Source organism: Jaculus jaculus, chromosome 20 (assembly GCF_020740685.1).
Source record: "Jaculus jaculus isolate mJacJac1 chromosome 20, mJacJac1.mat.Y.cur, whole genome shotgun sequence".
Lineage (NCBI taxonomy): Eukaryota > Metazoa > Chordata > Mammalia > Rodentia > Dipodidae > Jaculus > Jaculus jaculus.
In genome coordinates this window covers 22406490-22425910 of record NC_059121.1, presented here as the reverse complement: position 1 = coordinate 22425910, position 19421 = coordinate 22406490, and the positions used below count along the sequence as shown (strand labels likewise).

Below are 19421 nucleotides of genomic sequence, written 5' to 3'. Positions count from 1 at the left end.
GCCGAGTTTGGAGCCCCAGCCACCATGTAAAGAGCCAAGCACGGTGGCATGTGCCTGGAATCCAGCCCTGGAGAGCAGACAGGAGGACCCCAGAGGTTAGCTGGTTAGCCAAACTCCTGGGTCCCTGGTCCAGTGAGTGACCTTGTCTCATCAAATAAGGCGGGCGTGGTGGCACACACCTTTAATCCTAGCACTTGGGAGGTAGAGGTAGGAGGATCGCTATGAGTTCGAGGCCACCCTGACACTACACAGTGAGTCAGCCTGGGCCAGAGCAAGACCCTACCTCAAAAAAACAAAAATAAAGTAATAAAGCAGAGACCAACAAAGACACCATCTAAGCACACACACATATACACACACACACACACAAAATAACGTTTTACAAGATTTCCACTAGTGAACCGCACTCTAGTCCTATTGATTTCATTAGCTTCGGAGATCTTACAGTCACTCCCTTCCACCTTTAAGGGTCAGCAGGATGGAGGTAAAGGGACAATGATCACAGGAACAGACATGACCTTAAGCACTCTGAGGTCAGATGTCTGTCCAGCAGCAACCGGCTGAAGCTTTCAGGATGGGAGGTGAGTCATCTGACGACACTTGCCAAGTTCTTCATGGTACTGGTGGAGTCATCCTTGACAAGCCATAACTGGCATGAGTGACCTTGACTTTGTTACATAAAAACTCATGATCATGACTTAAGTGTTATTTCCACTTGCAGGATTTGTCTCTGAATAATGGAATGCCTGGAACACTCAGGAGGTGATCAGTTTTTCCATCCGTGTTAATATTTTTGTATTTGAATGAGCACACAGTTGGCATCAGACTCTCCGCAGAGAGCGAAGTGCTTTTGTTTGGCACTTGAAACAACTGCTGACTGACCGCGCTGCTCCTGGCCAACCTCATCTGCACGCCGCCATCCCTCCTGAAAGTGGCAGTGACCGCAAAAGGTCGCGCTGCAGCCCTTCTGAGACAGGTGACTAAAGCACCCCAACATTCCACGTGTAAGCTCTGCTCCAACAGAAGTGCCCCAACACAAAGAAGGCAAGTCCGCTGGATCTGAGGAAAGCTCACATGGAAGTCATCCGTGCAAATCCTCACAGACTTCTCCTAACTACGTTCCCACATAGGAACACGAGTCTTTTCTTTATGACTCTCTGCCTGTTCAAAAGCAATTTCAGGCTGACACTGGGCCCCTAGATTCAGAGGAGAAAGTCTCCTACAACACACTGCAGAAATTCATGAGTTTGGTGACCAAGAAGAGGGAGTGGGCACATAAAGATTACTTAAGCATACGCTGATGATAGTCTACAAACAATTCCTTTCCCACCAAGAAGTTTGATCATCTGTTTTGCAGTCAGATACCCAGTGCCCACGTAAGCCAGATGCGCCTGTGTCTGGAGTTCATTTTCAATGGCTAGAGGCCCTGGCATGCCCGTTCTCATTCTCTCTCTCTCTTTCCTTCTTGCACGTATTTTATTTATTTATTTATTTATTTACTTATTTATTTATTTATTTTGAGAGGCAGAGAGAGAGAGAATGGGCACACCAGGGCCTCCAGCCACTGCAAACGACCTCCAGATGCATGTGACCCCTTGTGCATCTGGCTTACATGGGTCCTGGAAAATCAAACTGGGATCCTTTGGCTTTGCAGGCAAATGCCTTAAGCACTAAGCCATCTCCAGCCCTGTAAGTATTTTAAAAGGCCATCAAGTCCATACAACTGTGATCATAGAAATACCCTCAAAGCAAAGTCGCTTCAAGAGCTCCACTGAATCCTGAACCTAACACAACAAATTCAAACTGTAAACCACACTGGTTTTTCACTGCTGTGTGCGGTGTCTGTACGTGCGTGCGTGCATGTGCACGTTAATTCACGTGGGCGTGGGAGCATGGCCACGAACATTCGTATGAAGCGCAGAGGCTGGCACCGCGTGTCTTCAGGTACCAGCCACTCTCCACTTTACTCGCTGTGGCAGGGTCTCACCAGAGCTCTACCAGCAGTCACAGTGGCACAGGCCTGTAATCCCAGCAGTTGTGAGGTTGAGGCAGAAGGATCATGAGTTTGTGTTCAAGACCAGCCTGTTTTGAAAGGCCAACACACACACAATTCCTCTGCTATTCCTTTCTATGTAATATGTCTTTTCTGTTTCTTTCCCTCTCTTACCCTAATCTTCAATATTTGTAACTATCTAGTAGGGACTTTTATTTATGTGGTTACTGGTTTATTGTTGTTCCTAAGGATTTAAATATTTTTATTTATTTGAGACAGAGAAAGAGGCAGAGACAGACAGAGAACTGGTGTACCAGGGCCTCCAGCTGCTGTAAACTAACTCCACATGCATGTGCTCCCTGTACATGTGGCTTACGTGGGACCTGGGGAATCGAACCAAGGTCCTTTGGCTTTGCAGGTAGACGCCTTAACCACTAAGCCATCTCTCCAGCACCCTGAGGATTTATATTCTCTGCCAACTTTCTTTGAAGATTGTGAGGCGTGTCTCTTTCCTAGTACCTCCCTCCATTCTGCCCTTCCCAGCTCTGAACCTTTCTTTTGCATTGTTAATCTTGGTTCCTTCCGCTCTACCTAGATCTACCATCTTCCATTTCAGTCCTCCCCCTCACCATGTGAGCTAATGACCTGGGGATTCAACCTGTGGGGAACCTCAAGCCTTGGTCTGAGAGAACTGGGTTCACTATCAACCTACTTAGAACTGTAACCTTCTTTAAAGCCATACAAGTGGTATGAATTCTGGCTCCAGACAGGTGTGCGCTATCTCATGCTTAAGAATTCTTAGTAGCTACCGCTGGGCGAGTGCTGCCTGCTGGGCCCCCTTGAATGATTCACGAGCCTTCGGTTTTCCGATGCTCCTCGGCCTCCATCTTGACATCCTGTGTCCCAGGACACAGCGTATCAAACGGGCTCCAGGCTTCCAGGAGGTGGCACTTTTAGGGCACATATTAGATCTGCGGCACTAAGTGACCCTTACCTCACCACTGAACAATTCAGTGAAACATGCACTTGTGTTTCTAAATCTATGTACGTAACTAGTTTTAGAAAAGAATATCCAGACAGATGAGTAAGTGCTGTTGCCTTTTCAGGCCAGAGTTGTCGTGAGCTCCAATAGATCTTCCTTCCTCACCTCCCGGGTAGCTAGGACTGTAAGAGCATGCCTCTGTTCAGGACAGACAGACAGATAACACAAGCATATAATGTGTGTTCTGTTTAGTTCAGCTCTATCACAGAAGGTATTCATATTCCCATCTATTCCAGAAACAGAAGCAGCCTTTTTAAAAACAAGATGTTAAAGTAACAAATGCTATCTGAAACAAATCACCTTATTGGGAGATATAATCATTTGCCAAAACCACTTTGTTTCTTACATATTATATAATAGCCAATGTCTGCAAATGTTTCTAATTATTACTATGCTACCAATTCCCTTAGGTATGCCAAAATTGACTCTTGTGAATCCCTTTCCCTAAAAATCACCCTGAAATTGATTCTTAAAACAGTCTGAGATAAATGTCAAATGTGATAACTGTTAAAAATTATCAAGAGCAGGACTGGGGAGAGTGCACACTAGTTACAGGCACCTGCTTACAAAGCCTGCCACCACCCATGTGAATGAGAAAGAGGGAGGGAAGGAGGGAGGGAGAGAGAGGGCACACTAGGGCCTCCAGCCACTGCAAAGGAACTCCAGACGCCTGCGCCCCCTTATGCATCTGGCTAATGTGGGTCCTGGGGAATTGAGCCTTGAACTGGGGACCTTAGGCTTCACAGGCAAGTGCTTAACCGCTAAGCCATCTCTCCAGCCCACGTTTCCAACTCTTACCTGTGTCATGACTACTCCTGTGAACGGCCGACAAATCCAAGAACTTCAATCTTATTATCTCCGCACTGGGAGTACCCATTAAATAGCACAGATTTGCAGTTTTTATGTGGCAAAGTGTGTGAAGTAAATAAACACTGTATGAAAAATAAATGCTATTGTATATAAATAATTTTTAAATACCTATTTGTTCTTTATTCACTAAAAAGCCAAATAAGCCATTTTCTTTAAACGTGATCTGCTAGTTATATGGTTTATATGACATGGATTAATTTGAAGCATAAGATACATTTACTTCTGTGATAACTTTCAAACATTGGCTGTTTTTATTTTTTAAAAGGTTGAAAATGTCCTATACAAGGGAACGTATCCCACACCAGAGCACGGGAGCAACTGCCTCCTAATGAGCAACAGTCCGCCCTATGCTACCAACACAAGCGAGTCTAGCATCAAAGGCATGGCGGTGGCACACACCTTCAGCCCCAGCCCTTGGGAAGCAGAGGCTGGAGGATCCCTGGGGGTTGAGGTCAGCCTAAGACTACACAATGAAGTCCAGGCCAGCCTGGGCTAGAGCAAGATCCTACCTTGAAAAACCAAAGAAAATTAAAGCGTTTCTAGAATCAAAGAGCCAAGTGTGTGGTGATCCTATAATCCTAGCTCTTGGGAGGCTAAGGTAAGAGGCGTGCAGCAAGTTCAAGACCAGACCAGCCTATGCCACACAGTAAAACCCTGTCTCAACCCTTTTCCTACCAAATAGAAAACAGAAAAGGACATCAACAATCAGTAACTATGCTATATGCTCCAGCCTTAAGTATTAGGTGATCTGCACAACCCCACAGCTAGAACACCTGGGGAATCACACAGGTAACGGCCAGGTGAAGCTGCACTGTCTGATGGTACGGCCATCCTGCCAACATGGAAACGTTTCTTGACCGAGTAATTGTACCCCACGTCATTCATCTTAGAGAAGTATACAAGTGTTCATAAAAAAAGAAAAGAAATGCACAAGGTTGCAGTAACGCTGCTGATAACTCAACGACCCACAGAGGGTGCTGGCACTATTTTGAATACTATGTTTGGATTAAACTGACATATATATCCAAGATACTTGAAAACGTGTCATTTATTTAAATCAAACAAAAACATACAATTTCACATTCATATAAAAACTGACTGAAAGGATACGCAAGCAGCCCCAGGTCTCGGGGAAGACACAAGCAGGAACTAACTTTCACATCACCTACCAATGCTGTGGGACCTGTAACTTATTACAGGATAATCTACATGAACATACAGTTAAGTGTCATGGTTTCTAAATACTTTTGATATGCCTGCAAGAAATGCCCCCAGTCTCCCCACACTCCCTGTCCAGATGCAGGCCACTCTCCAGCATGCAGGCTGACAGTCCACTACTCACGTGCAGCTCCCCCCACCCAATCATGCCCAGAACTCAGCAGCCACTTAGGCCCGACAAACCTGTCCTTCAACGTTCAATGAATTAGCTCCAACATCACTGTAGGAAGCAGATCTAACAGACGTGGTATTCTGGGCCTGAGCAAAGTGTCTGCTGTGCAAGCCCAAGGTCTGCAGTACCTTGTGAAAGCCAGGCACAGCGGCACAAGCCTGAAAGCCCAGCGCTAGAGAGGCAGGAACAAGAGGGTCCCAGGGCTTGGCCAGCCAATCTAGCTGAACCAGTGAGCGCTAGGTTCAGTGCGAAACCTGTCGCAAATAAGGCAGACAGAGGAAGACACCTGAGGTTGACTTCTGACCTTCACACACATGCACACGTGCACACACATACGTGGGCCCACCCACATATATGTACATACATACATGAACACACAAGCACACACATATATACAAGACCACGTGTTTTAACATCAAATGTTTGAGAGGGGAAATTGTTTAAGATACGTGATTTTAGGGGCTGACAAAACGCTTCGGCAGTTAAAGGTGCTTGTTTGCAAAGCCTCTGGGCCAAGCTCTATTTCCAGCATCCCAAACCCCCATAAAGCCAGAGGCAAAGTGACACAGTAATGGAGGTGGACCCGGGGGAGCAAAGCTCTGGGGCTCGCAGCCCATCTCAGAGAAGGTTAGAGCAAAGACACCTCAAAGCTGCCTTCTGACCTCCTTATGCGTGCACACACACACATACACACACTGAAAAACAAAGATTTTATCTATTTATTTATTTGTAGGGGGGTCTCATTGTAGCCCAGGCTATCCTGAAATTCAGTATGTAGTCAGAGGGTGGCCTTGAACTCTCAGTGACCCCGTGACTTCCTCCAAAGTGCTGGTATTAAAGGAGTGTGCCACCATGCCTGGAAATATTTTAGAAAACTCTATAAATATAAGAACACATGGCACTTTTCTCTTAAATAGTACAAAGATGAATGTAGTAAGTGGTAAAGGAATATAAGATGCTCATAACCAAATTTAGCTTAAATAAAATATAGTACTAAAAATGATGAGACTTTTCAAGACAGCCTGGCTGCATATTTTAGTTAGACGAGACACACGCATTATCTCATAGGAGAAGGTCCGTGAAAACTGAAGCATTACCAGTCTGCTTCCCTCCTCCCCGAGTGAGAACACGTCTTAGCTGAACTTGGGCCCCTGGCATGCTGTGGTTCTCAAGCATTTAGGATGCACTTTTTAGCTGAAGTAGAATCAAAACTTTTAGATGACACACCAATGAATTATACCTTAACATGAGCTAAGTTATTTGTTGTTGCCACCTTATCTACGCTGATGCATTTCCCCAAACACCGGTTAGAAACCTGGACTTTATCTTCAAAGCCCAGCAGTTCTGGGAGGTCCAGTGTAACGTCTTGCCACCTCTCTCAGAAACCCTTAAACATAACTTAATCTAATTTGGAAAGCACTTTAGTAATGTGTGTGAAATGTCCCCAGACCCTTTACACACTGAGGTCAAAGGTGGCCATGCTGATGCAGCATGTATATCCATCATACAGAAAAGCAGATGCACTCTGCTGCAACTGTTTAAAATCTAACCACAAATGCTCTCAAAAGTGGCAAGCTTAAAGTAGTGGAGCATCCTATAATCCCAGCACCTGGAAGATGCAGGTAGGAGGATCAGGAATACAAGGTCATGCTCGGCTACACAGCAAGTTCAAGGCCAGACTACGTAACATGAAACCTTGTGTCAAAAAGAGAAAGAAGAGGCTGGAGAGATGGCTTAGCAGTTAAGCGCTTGCCTGTGAGGCCTAAGGACCCCTGTTCGAGGCTGGATTCCCCAGGACCCATGTTAGCCAGATGCACAAGGGGGTGCATGCATCTGGAGTTCCTTTGCAGTGGCTGGAGGCCCTGGCGCGCCCATTCTCCTCTCTCTCTGTACCTCTTTCTCTCTGTGTCTGTTGCTCTCAAATAAATAAATAAAAATAAACAAAAAAAAAATAAAAAGAGAAGAGAAAGGAAGGGAGGAGGGTACTTAATAGGTTGATATTGTATATATTATATGTAAGTACAATGATTGTGATGGGGAGGCAATATGATGGTGAATGGAATTTCAAAGGGGAAAGTGGGGGGGGGGAATTACCATGGGATTTTTTTTATAATCATGGAAAATGCTAATAAAAAATAAAAAATAAAAAATAAAAAATAAAATAAAATTTTTAAAAATGCCTCAAATTACAATAAAATAAAATAAATAAAATAAAATAAAAAAGAGAAAGAAAAAAAGTGGCACAGAAAAAAATGAGAAAAAGGGCCAGGTGTGGTGGTGCACATCTTTAATCCCAGCACTTAGAGGCAGAGGTAGGAGGATCACCATGAGTTCGAGGCCACCCTGAGACTACAGAGTGAATTCTAGGTCAGCCTGAGGTAGGGTAAGACCCTACCTCAAAAAAAAAAAAAAGAGAAAAAGGGTTTAGGGACTGTCTAAATCCACCAATAATGGGAGGACTTTGCCGTTTTTACAGGAGCACTTCTTCCCTCCGATGAGAATCTGTTTCGAAAGCTGCTCAGCTTCTCCCTGAGTTTCCAGACATTCTTCAGAAGCCAGACACACCAGCTTCAGCAAAAGTCATGGTCAGCCCAAGCACACACGTGAGCAGTAGCCTCACCAGGGCACATACGCTCATGCATCCCACACGAGGGCAGTGGTCTTATCGCTGCTACCTACCGTCTTCCCAAACCTCGGTCTCCCAAAAAGTGATGAGCATCCAGCATTCCACAGCATCAAACGCTTTGGATGCCCGCCTTCCGGTCTGTGCAGACTAGAGGCGCGGGTCAAGGTCCTGACACTTGGGGTCTCTGGAGTAGCGGGTCCAGGCAAGGGTGGAGGCATTTTGATGCAGCCAAGTTCTATGCTCCTCAGGGGCTGTCATCCCAGAGACGGAGTAGCACCGCTCTCTGGCCAGCACCCCGCCCATAAACCTCACCAAAGTGAGCCACCAAGTTCTACACATGTTCCACCTGACTGTCTTGGCTCAGCCTTCAGAGTACAGTACTCCAGACACCAGCGTCTGACCCCAAACTTACATATCCCAATGTACTGCCTGCCTGCCTGCTTGTGGTCGTGTGGCACCTGAGATTTGAGACATATCCCATCCCAATTCTCCACATCTGACTCCTATCCCTGCCCCACAACGCCCTTCACTAGAGCGCTGCCGTCCTGACGCTCTGCGGCATCGTTCTCCCTTCACGTCATGATCACCGTCCGGTCCTGGAACGTGTCTCGTCTGGGCAGCGCGCCCATAGGCACAAAGGACCCTGGCAGCTCGTGGAGTGACAGGAACATGCAGACTCACAGGACAGGGGCCAGAAGAAGGTGCTGATGTTTAAGCGACACTTTTTGGGTAGGACAATTAATGTCCTTACAAAAAGGGAAGGCTCTTTTAAAACCATACTGAACATCATCCTCCATGCCAGTATTTCCACAGTTTTATGATTAACAAGGTTACACAGTTACAGATGCACAAACACAACACATGCTGTAAGGCCGAACAAAGGACTCTCCCTAGCAGTACACCACTCTCTAGCAGCGTCTACCACCGCGCCACACAGAAGCCACGCGAGCAAGTTTTACCAGGTGCATACAATACAGCCAGCCCGCCAGCCTGCATGTAATGGGTTTTTGCTAAAAGCCAAGTCCTTATTTACCTGCATGTGAGTCTCAAATAACGGCAGCACTGGGAGGCAGAGGTAGGAGATCGCCACAGCTCAAGGCCACCCTGGGACTACACAGTGGATTCCAGGTCAGCCTGTGACACAGTAAGGCCCTACCTCAATAAAAGCACAATAAATAAGAAAACTACTTCTTACACTCGATAATATATACCACAACCCAACCAGCAATCGCTCTGCACTGAGTGCCTGATTAACAAAGCTTCAGACTTGAAACTCGGAATTGTAAGATGCTAGTTAGGGATGCAACTCAGTATATGCAAAGTCCAGGGTTCCATCCTCAATAATGAATGAATGAATGAATGAAGAAAGAGAGAGAGAAAGAAGAAATGGAAAGGAAGGAAGAGAGCAAGCGAGAGCAGGGAGAAGGCAATCTTTTATAGCATTAAATAGGTTTCTATACTATCACAATAGTCCAACCGATGCACCATCTGCAATTCTCTCATCTGCAGGGTAAATCCAGCCCCCATATGCTCAGACAGGTATCATCTTTAAGGAACTGTCCCCATAATCTAGGTGGTCTAAAGCAGTGATTCTCTAAAGTGTGGTTTTAAGAGCAATAGCAGCATCGGAAAACTTGCTTGATTCACCAATTCTCAGGCCCCATCTATCCCAACTCTTCCGTGTCCACACTTGAGGACATAGCCCAGCAACTGTGTAAGTAAGCCCACCAGAAGATGCTATGCTAATGAACCACCGAACTCTGAGAGGCATTTGTCAGAAGAGAGCTGTGACTGCAAAGGGAGCGCACTTCCGAGTGGCAGGCCCATTGCCTTTGTTTTGCCTCCCTCTGCACACCACAGAATCATGGCCACTTCACTGGCGTAAGTGAAGGTGCGTGTAAATTTCTGTGTGTGCCAGGATGGCAAAGTGTAACACTATGTCTGAAAAAAGTGGCAGTCTTGAAAGCTACATGTTCTTTTAAAAAGATATTTACTTGAGAGGGAACATGGGCACACAGGGCCTCCTGCTGCTGCAGATGAACTCTAGACTCATGCACGCATTTGGCTTTGGGTACTAAGGAAATGAACCCAGGCCAGGCTTTGCAAGCAAGTGCCTTTAACCACAGAGCCATCTCTCTAGCCCTGATAGCTGCATGTTCTAATACGGCACCAAAACACCTTTCAATCTATAAATGATCATCAAGTATTAAGCAGTGACCAGAATATGCTAGCCATGGACAGTATCCTGTCAACGTACACTTAAGCTGCCACTTCTGTGTCCAAGACCTCAATCATCAGATCTGAAGCCCCACCAGAGTCCTGGGATGTCACTAATGTCGGACACAGCACAGAAGTGTGCGCACATGTAGGAAAAGCGGACATGCATGTAGGAGAAGGAAGTGGGCGAGAAAGTAAAAGAATGAACAGGAAAACCAACCAACCAAGCAAAGACCAAAACTGTGGGCTATTCTCATGGCAACGCAGAACTCTGACTTGTGTGTCGTCAGCAGAAATGACTCACCTTGGCGCTCATGCTCCTTTTCCCCGTGCCAAACATGGTCATTTTATAATTAAAAACTTCTATGGGAGCAGACGAAGGAGGTAAATAAATCTGAACAGATTACATCATAATAATACCCTATAGATAATGGTTTCGGTAGACCAACCTGTGGCTTACGGGCCGCGTGGAGCGCGGGGTGGCCATGAGCGCAGCCAGCGCAGCTGAGGAGGAGCGCACCGCTTCGCAGCGAGGGGGACCCTCCTGTACGCGGAATGCTCGTAGTTCTTAGCTTCCTGACCTGGCTCTTAAAGTCCAACAGAAAAGAGCAGGAAAGTTTCTGCATTCCACACAGAACAGCAATGCAAAGCCACAGCTCGGGGCCAATGTTACACAGCTCTGAGACTAGAATAATGAGCTCATGTGGAGACACTGATGGGATTTTCCTAAGAAGACACAGTGTTCCTACAAGTCCATTTCTACATCTTATGTTCTTTTTCCCTATTCAGAACCCTTCATTGAAGGAATCCCCTCATTGAAAACTATAAATAGTAATTACTTTTAATGTCCACAACTCTGCAGTTTGAGTTATACGGATGCCCATACCACTTTTCAAGGGTCATTTTCCCAGCCCTTCCTTAAACAGCCTCCTCTCCATCTTACAGGGCCCCTCATGCATACCAGACATGTGCAGTGGGTAAGGGCTCCTTCACTAACCACAACCAGACCCTCATGTGAGACTTTCCACACGTGACCTTTCATGCATCAATGTACAAACCTAAGGTGAATGCACAGGAGGCCAAAGTGCTCTGAGCTGAAAAGTGCACAGGTGCTGACTAGGGATGTGGCTCATGGTACTTGCCGAGTGGGCCGTGGATTTGGTTCCCCAGCACGGAGAAAAAGGAAAAGCCTCCTAAACAGTACGTTTTCTGGGCTTGAGGTAAACTGTTATCACCAGAGTGACTTTCTTAAATTCCCTGGCTGAGAAGAGGTTTGGTTTTCTGTTCTGAGGCAGCTTGTGTAGGAGACACACATTACCACAGAGCAGAAGGCGGCTTGGGAGAAAAGCACAAAACCAGCCGGGTGTGGTGGCGCACGCCTTCAGTCCCAGCACTCGGGACGCGGAGGTAGTGGATGACTGAGTTCAAGGCCACCCTGAGACTACATAGTGAATTCCAGGTCCGCCTGGGTTAGAGACCCTACCTCAAAAAACAAAAAAAAGTATCTGGAAATCATATAAAAGCAATAAGATACTGTTACCCAAGTATTTGTTGGATGATTAACACGGGCAAAAATTAATAGTTACCTTATAATAGAAGTGGATGGGCAGACAAAAAGTCTGAAGTTAAGCCTAGCGGCTCACACCCTTAATCTCAGCACATGGGAGGTAAAGGCAGGAGGATCAGGAATTACATACAATCCTATTGTTTTTGAAAAGGAGGGTTGGAGAGATGGCTTAGTGGTTAAAGGTGCTTACCTGCAAAGCCTGCAGGACTGGATTCGCCAGGCTCCACAGTTTCTACATAAAGCTAGATACACATGTATTTGGTGTTCATTTGCAGCATCAAATGATCCTAACATGTCCATTCTCTCTCTCTCTCCCAAATAAGTAAGTTAAATATTATTTTAAGAAAAGAAGGATGAATCAGTGGACAAAGTGTGGACACTTTGAGCCAGAGTTCCCAAAGCCCACACAAAAAGGTCTGGAAGCCAGGGGCTGGACAGATGGCTTAGTGGTTAAGGCACTTGCCTGCAAAGCCTAACAACTCAGGTTCAATTCCCCAGTGCCCACGTAAAGCCAGATGCGCAAAGTGACGCAAGCACTCAAGGCTGTAGCTGCGCTCACGGTGATGCACGCGTCTGGAGTTCAATGGCAGTGGTTGAAGGCACCAGCATGCCAATTCTCCGTCTCTCTCATTAAAATAAAAAATGGGTGTGGTTCACACTTTTAAGATGCAGCCTCTTAGATTCCTTCTTCAGTCCTCAAATCTGCTGGTAGCATTCTAATCATTTGTCTTGTGGATTTAAGTTCCCTGAAAAAGCCACATCAGTGCTGACTGGAACTCCCACGATTGGCAGAGAGTTGGAATACTGCAGATTCAGAGCTACAATGATCTCAGGTGGTCTTTAATCCCCTTAAGAGCGACCTATTACCAACCTCTGTATCTGATACCCTTCACCAGGTAAAACTTTAGAATATATTTAACTTAGGAGAGCACTGGCTCCCACCAACCCAAATGCTAAGACTGCCACCAGGTAGCATCTGAGAGCTACAGCAGTCTTCCCCACTTTGAGTTAAGCCACCTTCCTGATGCCCTTACCAATGCGTGTGGCAAACACATCGACTTATGGCTCTCTTCTGACTAGAAGAGTTCATGTAACATGATGATTCAGAACAAATTGAACCTGTGATTCCAGGCCATGGTCATTCACACTTGACTCGGAATAACCTGTGCCTCTTTATTCCCTTTGTCACAAGCACCGTTTCTGTGTTGACAGTTTCCTTCAAGCTGTCTAGAACTGTAACTCTGCCTTTATCATTGGACTGTCTTCTTAGACATGGAACTGGCCTGCCACAGTCCTCTAGCCACTTGACTGTGTATGACCTGCTTATAAAATGGATTGTTCTCAAGCTGGAGAGATGGCTTAGTGGCTAAAGCACTTGCCTGTGAAGCCCAAGGACCCAGGTTCGATCCCCCAGAATCCACATAAGCGAGAGGCATATGGTGGTGCATGCATCTGGTGTTTGTTTGCAGTGGCTAGAGGCCCTGGCATGCCTATTCTATCTCTGTGTCTCCCTCCCTCTCTCTCTAATAAGAGAAATTTAAAAACAAAAATGTATTTGTCTCAATGTAATGTCTTAACAACGGTGGTTTGATGTGAAATGAGGGCTGGAGAGATGACTTGGAGGTTAAAGGTACTTGCTTGTAAAGCCTAACAGCCCAGATTCAGTTCCCCAGTACCCACATAAAATCAGGCTCATGAAGTGGCACATGCATTTGAAGTTCATTTGCAATGGCAGAAGGCCCTGGCACACCCATACTCATTTATACTCTCACTCAAATAAAAATATTTTGAATGTGAAAAAAAAAATGGGTGTGGTGGCACACGCCTTTAATCCCGGCACTTGGGGGGCAGAGGTAGGAGGATTGCCATGAGTTCGAGGCCAGCCTGAGATTGCATAGTGAATTCTAGGTCAGCCTGGGCCCAGAGCAAGATCCTACCTAAAAAAAAAAAAAAAAAAAAAAGTTTGGCCTCAAAAGTTAAAAAAAGAGAGGAGGCACTTGACTGCAAAATCTAAGCTTCCATTCGCCAGTACCCACATAAACCAAATGCACAAGGTGGCACATGTGTCTGGAGTTTGTTCACTAGAGGCCCTGGCATATCCATTCTCTCGCTCACTCGCTCAAATAAATCAAAATATATTTGTTAACTTTGGAAGCCATGGTGGGCTCGCATGAGCCTAGCATGCTGAGGCTGAGAGAGCGATGGGAGGTGAAGGCAGAATCTCCCAGGAAGCTAGTGATGAGCCCAACCAAGAAACCAGAGAAACCCTGCCACAAAAAAACAAGCTGGATGGCGCATGCCCTTAATCCCCGCACTCGGGAGGCAGAGGTAGGAGGATTGCCATGAGTTCGAGGCCACCCTGAGACTCCATAGTGAATTCCAGGTCAGCCTGGGCTAGAGTGAAACCCTACCTCGAAAAACAAAAACAAAAACAAAAAACAAGCTGGAAAGGTGAGGACCAACCCAACCCCAACGTGGCCCTGTGACCTTCACACACAGCATCATGGCACACGGGCACCTATGCTCACACGTGAATACGTACAGACTACACATGCGAGAACACACACTCACACACATACACAGGGTCTCGCTCGAGCCCAGGCTGACCTGGAACTCACTTTGTAGTCCTAGGCTGGCCTCAAACCCACAGCCATCCTCCTACCTCTGCCTCCCGAGTGCTGGGATTAAATAGGATTAAAAGCATGTGCCACCACACCTGGCATAAAAACAATTTTAAGACATACAATTCAACGACTTGAGATGAGAAGCTGGCTCTCTCCAAACTATTGGGTTTGCTTAACATTATTGAGCCTCTATTTTTTTCTCACCTCCATAAAGACACTGGACCTGTTAGTTTCTATGCATTGCATTTCCTTCACACGTATAATGGCTTCAGAATGTGCAAAGAAGTCCAAGAAGGGAACAAGACACAAAGACACCCTGGGACCTGCAAGGCGCTTCGCAGGTGAGAATGTTTGCTGCACAACCGGAGAGCCTGAGGCGGCCTGAGACCACCCCAATTCAACTCCCCAGCACACGTGTAAACCAGTGAGTGTGGCTGCACACTTGCCGGTAACCCGCGTCCTGCGGGGAGCAGAGGCCAGATTCCTGCTGGGGCTCAATGGTCAGCCAGTCTGACCAAAACCCAGCAGCTCTGGGTTCATTGATCAACTGTATCTCAGTGAGACACACACGAGTGACAGAAGACGACACGCGAAGTTCTCCTCTGGCCTCTACATACGTGCATCTGCGCACACGCAAGTGTGTACACACACTACAATCACCTCACACACCACACACACGCAACAACAAAGAGACAGACAGACAAACAAAAACAAAGACTTACAAAATAGCAGCAGACCCTCTGGGCAGGGACTGTCTCTCTCTCACACAGCACTCGTCCAGCACCTGTAAGGCCTGTGTCCTGTCCCCAGCATCACCAGAAGGACAAAGACGAGGACGGCAGTGGACAAAACGAGCACTTCCGAGCACACTTACCTGCCTTCCCTGACTTTTGCAGCATTCCCCCGACATATGTAATTCTCAATGTAACCATCGCTGCAGTTGATTTTTGACCAGTCTACGTCACAAATGTCCAAGAAGTGGGGCCGTAATCTACCTATTGAATACTTGGCAATGTCAGTCAGGGACTGACTAGCAGCAGCCCCAAACAGAAACGTCCCTATGGCTTTGTAGATCGTGGCTATGTAGTTATTCCGCACAAAGGAATTGGAGTGCAATAGGTTAAGGTGAACAGACAGAGTTTCTCCAACTATCATCTGAAAGAAACAGAAAAATAGGTTAAAACAAATAGGTACTTAAAACAAAAAAATGGAGATAAAATGATAAATTACAATAAGATCTTTAAGCATACTATTGTCCTTTTTTAAACATTTTTTTTAGATATCTGCTTTTTTTTAACTTTTTTTTTTGATATCTGCTTCTAAACAAAGTGTAAGGTCAACCAACTACAGACACTTCTTAGAAAGCAATGGCCATGCCACAGCAATGCACAGTACACCTGAAATAGTAAGGCCTAGTTGTCTTCCTGTGTTCAAATAGACTGAGCCTCAATAGGTAGACAGTGAGATATACTACAGAAGACAAAACTATGGCTTATTCAGAGACCATAAGCTTTCCCAATCAGAATCTCCCTTATATCATCCCTTTAAAAAAAAAAAACTCTTGACAGGCTTCATTTTTCTCTGACATTCCTTTGAACCAAGGACATCCATCATATTAAAAAGAGTAATACAGTTTTAGGGAGTAAAAAAACAAAAAATATGGGCTGGAGAGATGACTTACTGCTTAAGGCGCTTGTCTGCAAAATGTAAGGACCCATGTTTGACTCTCCAGATCCCACAAAAGCCAGATGCACAGGTGACTCATGCGCACAAGATAGCATGTGCATCTGGAGTTTGATTACAGTGGCTGGAGAGCCTGGAATGCCAATTCTCTCCCTCTCTCTCTCACTCACTCACTCACTCATAAAAAGCAAAAGGGCCAGTCTGTTGGGTTTGCCTGGAAATAAAACAACAATAACATAAAATTCAGGCGTGGTGGCACATCCCTTTAATCCCAGCACTTGGGAGGCAGAGGTAGGAGAATCGCTGTGAGTTCGAGGCCACCCTGAGACTACAGAGTGAATCCCAGGTCAGCCTGGGGTAGAGTGAAACCCTACTTCAACCCCCACCCCCAAAATATATATGTATATATGAATGCTATACAAAAGCAGGACTGTAAAGACTGAGATCAAAGGTCCAAAGGGCAGAGTTTGGGGCAGACTCCCTTAACAAGGCTTACAAAAGATACCTGGTGGCCTCATCTTCCCCAAGGAAACATTTTAAAAGGTTCTTCACTTTCCTTTTCACTGTTGTTCAGAAAACTAGAGTGAAAGCCCTCCCATTACCACGCTGTGAGAGTAACGGATTACTTCAGTGCAGCGTCCATCAACCAATGTCCTGAGAACTACAGAGAGTGCCAAATACAACACTGTAACACTTTCTGATTAAATAAGACAGCAGGATACACTGTAGGCATCTGAAACCCACACACATAGAGAACAGTAGGTTTACTAACTTTAGGTAGGTGGAGAGACATACAACCCAGTCTCTTACAGCACTCACTAGCTTCTTTGTTTCATCTTAAATTTACATAAACCTTGTTACAAAGCATCCAAATGTTTACACTTGGTGCAGATTAACTGTCTTCAGGGTTAGCCTTGTCACAGGTGAATAAATGGTTGCTTCCAGAGAGGAATTTCAAGAGCCTAATACCAAAAATTCTTTCATCAGACTCAGTGGTTCCTAGAATTCCACACTTACCAAACTTGGACAGTCAGAGTCTAAGCTCTGTAGGACAGGGCGATTTCTCAACTGTTAAACAGAAAACTTGTATCAACCAGGGTCTAAAAGAGTAGGCTGTCCATCACTTATCTGAATGTGACTGCCTGGGTTGAAAGTTAAACCCTCTTAAAACACACTAAATCTCATAAAAACAGTCTCCACGGAGATGAAGTCATCAAGCTTTCTGGCAGCAGGTTGCAGCAGAGGAAGACTATGTTTCTTGGGACACCCCCGCCCCTCTGCTTGGCTTAGGGTTCCTGGGCCTCAACGCCTACTGGTCGGTTGTAGAAGTGTTTCCCCTCCTTAGGGCACTGGGGGTCCTAGAAACTCCAAGTGCTGCTAGTTACAGTGGGTCCTCTTATGGAACTGGCCTACACTAGTAGAAACATACCAAGTGTATTGCTCAGCCGTGATTTAGCACTGCAAGCTCACAGCCCAGCTGTCGGCTGTATGAAGTTCTAGGCCACTTTCCAGAAGCAGGTGCCACACTCAGCACAGTGATGGGCGCCCAATCCCAAGTTCCTCCCGCTTATAGAGGAACACCAGCTTGCTGATTTTCAGAGCGCCAAACCAGGTCCCCAGCTGATGTACACACAGAGTGTCAGCTGGAACCTAACCCTCAGTCCTGGATGGCGGGGAAACAAACTAGCACGTGCCCCATTCGCTTACCTCGTTTTGCAACCTCGTTCCTCTGTACAGAAAGAAAGGAGCTTGAGTAGTTCTAAAGCCTTTTCTGAATTAAATGTAGAAACTGTCCAGCTGATCTGAATGGGACAGCTGTATTCTTATTTCACTGAAGAGCTTATCCACCCACCCTTGGCTCCATTACTGCCTATTCCTCATCTTTGGTCAAGTCTATACCTAACTACTGTAGCCTAATTAACCCTAAGACCCAGCTTGCTTCCCATTTATTTCCTTAACTATAAGGACATGATACAGTATTTAAAAACTTAAAAAAAAAAAAAGAGAGGCAGGTGTGGTGCTACAAGCCTTTAATCCCAGCACTTGGGAGGCAGAGGCAGGAGGATTGCCATGAGTTTGAGGCCACCCTGAGAATACAGAGTGAATTCCAGGTCAGAGTAACCCTATCTCCAACAAAAAACAAAAAACCACTTTGGGGACTAAAACAGGATACTTACGAAGATCTAAGGTAGTAATTATCTAAATTATTGCACCTTGCCCCTTTTAAGTCTGCACCTCATTGTGTGCTCTCCGTGTGCCCTTCATGTCCCCTCTAAACAGGATTAGGTCCCTATAGTGTCCCTACACTTTTCTCTCCTTCAGAGTTTCTGTCCCCAAGGAATACTCTAGCACCCCAAACCGCCACATGGCCCCTGCACTCCTTATCCTGCCTAAGTGCACCTTCGCTTGGACAGAATTTCTCCAGCCCCGCTTACTGGGCCTTCTCAGGAGGGGCTGACGTGGCCGACCCCCTCTCCCCCTCCCAGACTCTCCCGGGCTCCTGAGAAACTACCCTGGTCCCTCGTGCACGCAACTGCGCCCCACGTGCAAGTCACGTCAAAGGGCATGAAGACTGGCATGAAGTCAGTCTGCAGCAGTGATCACTTTTAATGATTTATAAACATACACAAGTCTAATCGAGCACTGCCTGGAAAGAGCTGAGCTGATGAACAAATGGAACTGTTTTAGATTAGCACGCCAACCTTGCCCAGAGCAGGGTTCGTCTTTGCTGACAGGAAAAGGGCACCTTCAGAGCACCGCTGGACAAGGAGCCAGGCTGGTGCTGGTGCTCTGGCCACGTGAGCACACGGGCAGGCTTTCCCAAGGGCCGCGTTGAGACAGCGGAGGGAGGAGGCGCGAGCTCAGGAAGACGGGCGCCGAGGCCGTGCTCCTCCACGCAGCTCTCCGCAGGCCTCCTCCACGCCAGAGCGGACTCGGCACTCAACCTCAGCCTCGGGCTGCATCTCATGTTACTGACAGAAAAGTACAACTGAAATACAAGTATATTGCTACCATTTAAAAACTATTTATCTTGGGCTGGAGAGATGGCTTAGTGGTTAAGCGCTTGCCTGTGAAGCCTAAGGACCCCGGTTCGAGGCTCGGTTCCCCAGGTCCCACGTTAGCCAGATGCACAAGGGGGCGCACGCGTCTGGAGTTCGTTTGCAGAGGCTGGAAGCCCTGGCACGCCCATTCCCTCTCTCTCCCTCTGTCTTTCTCTCTGTTTCTGTCGCTCTCAAATAAATAAATAAATAAAATTAAAAACTATTTATCTAAGAGAGAAAGAGAGACAGTGGGTGAGCCACGACCTCTACTACTGCAAACAAACTCCAGGTGCATGTGCTCCTTGTGCATCTGGCTTACATGGGCCCCAGGAAATTGAACCTGGGTCCTTAGGCTTTGCAGGCAAACA

At 46.3% G+C, this 19421-nt stretch overlaps 1 protein-coding gene across 3 annotated transcripts in view; it reads right to left on the bottom strand.

Moving 5' to 3' along the window:
* The window catches only part of Plpp1 (phospholipid phosphatase 1), a 71426-nt gene that overhangs the window by 7371 nt on the left and 44634 nt on the right, over window positions 1-19421 (bottom strand). For all 3 annotated transcript variants that reach the window (XM_045138933.1, XM_004664938.2, XM_045138934.1), the window contains exon 3: window positions 15204-15484. In XM_045138933.1, coding sequence (XP_044994868.1) covers window positions 15204-15484 — 281 coding nt within the window. The remainder of the gene's footprint in view (window positions 1-15203; window positions 15485-19421) is intronic.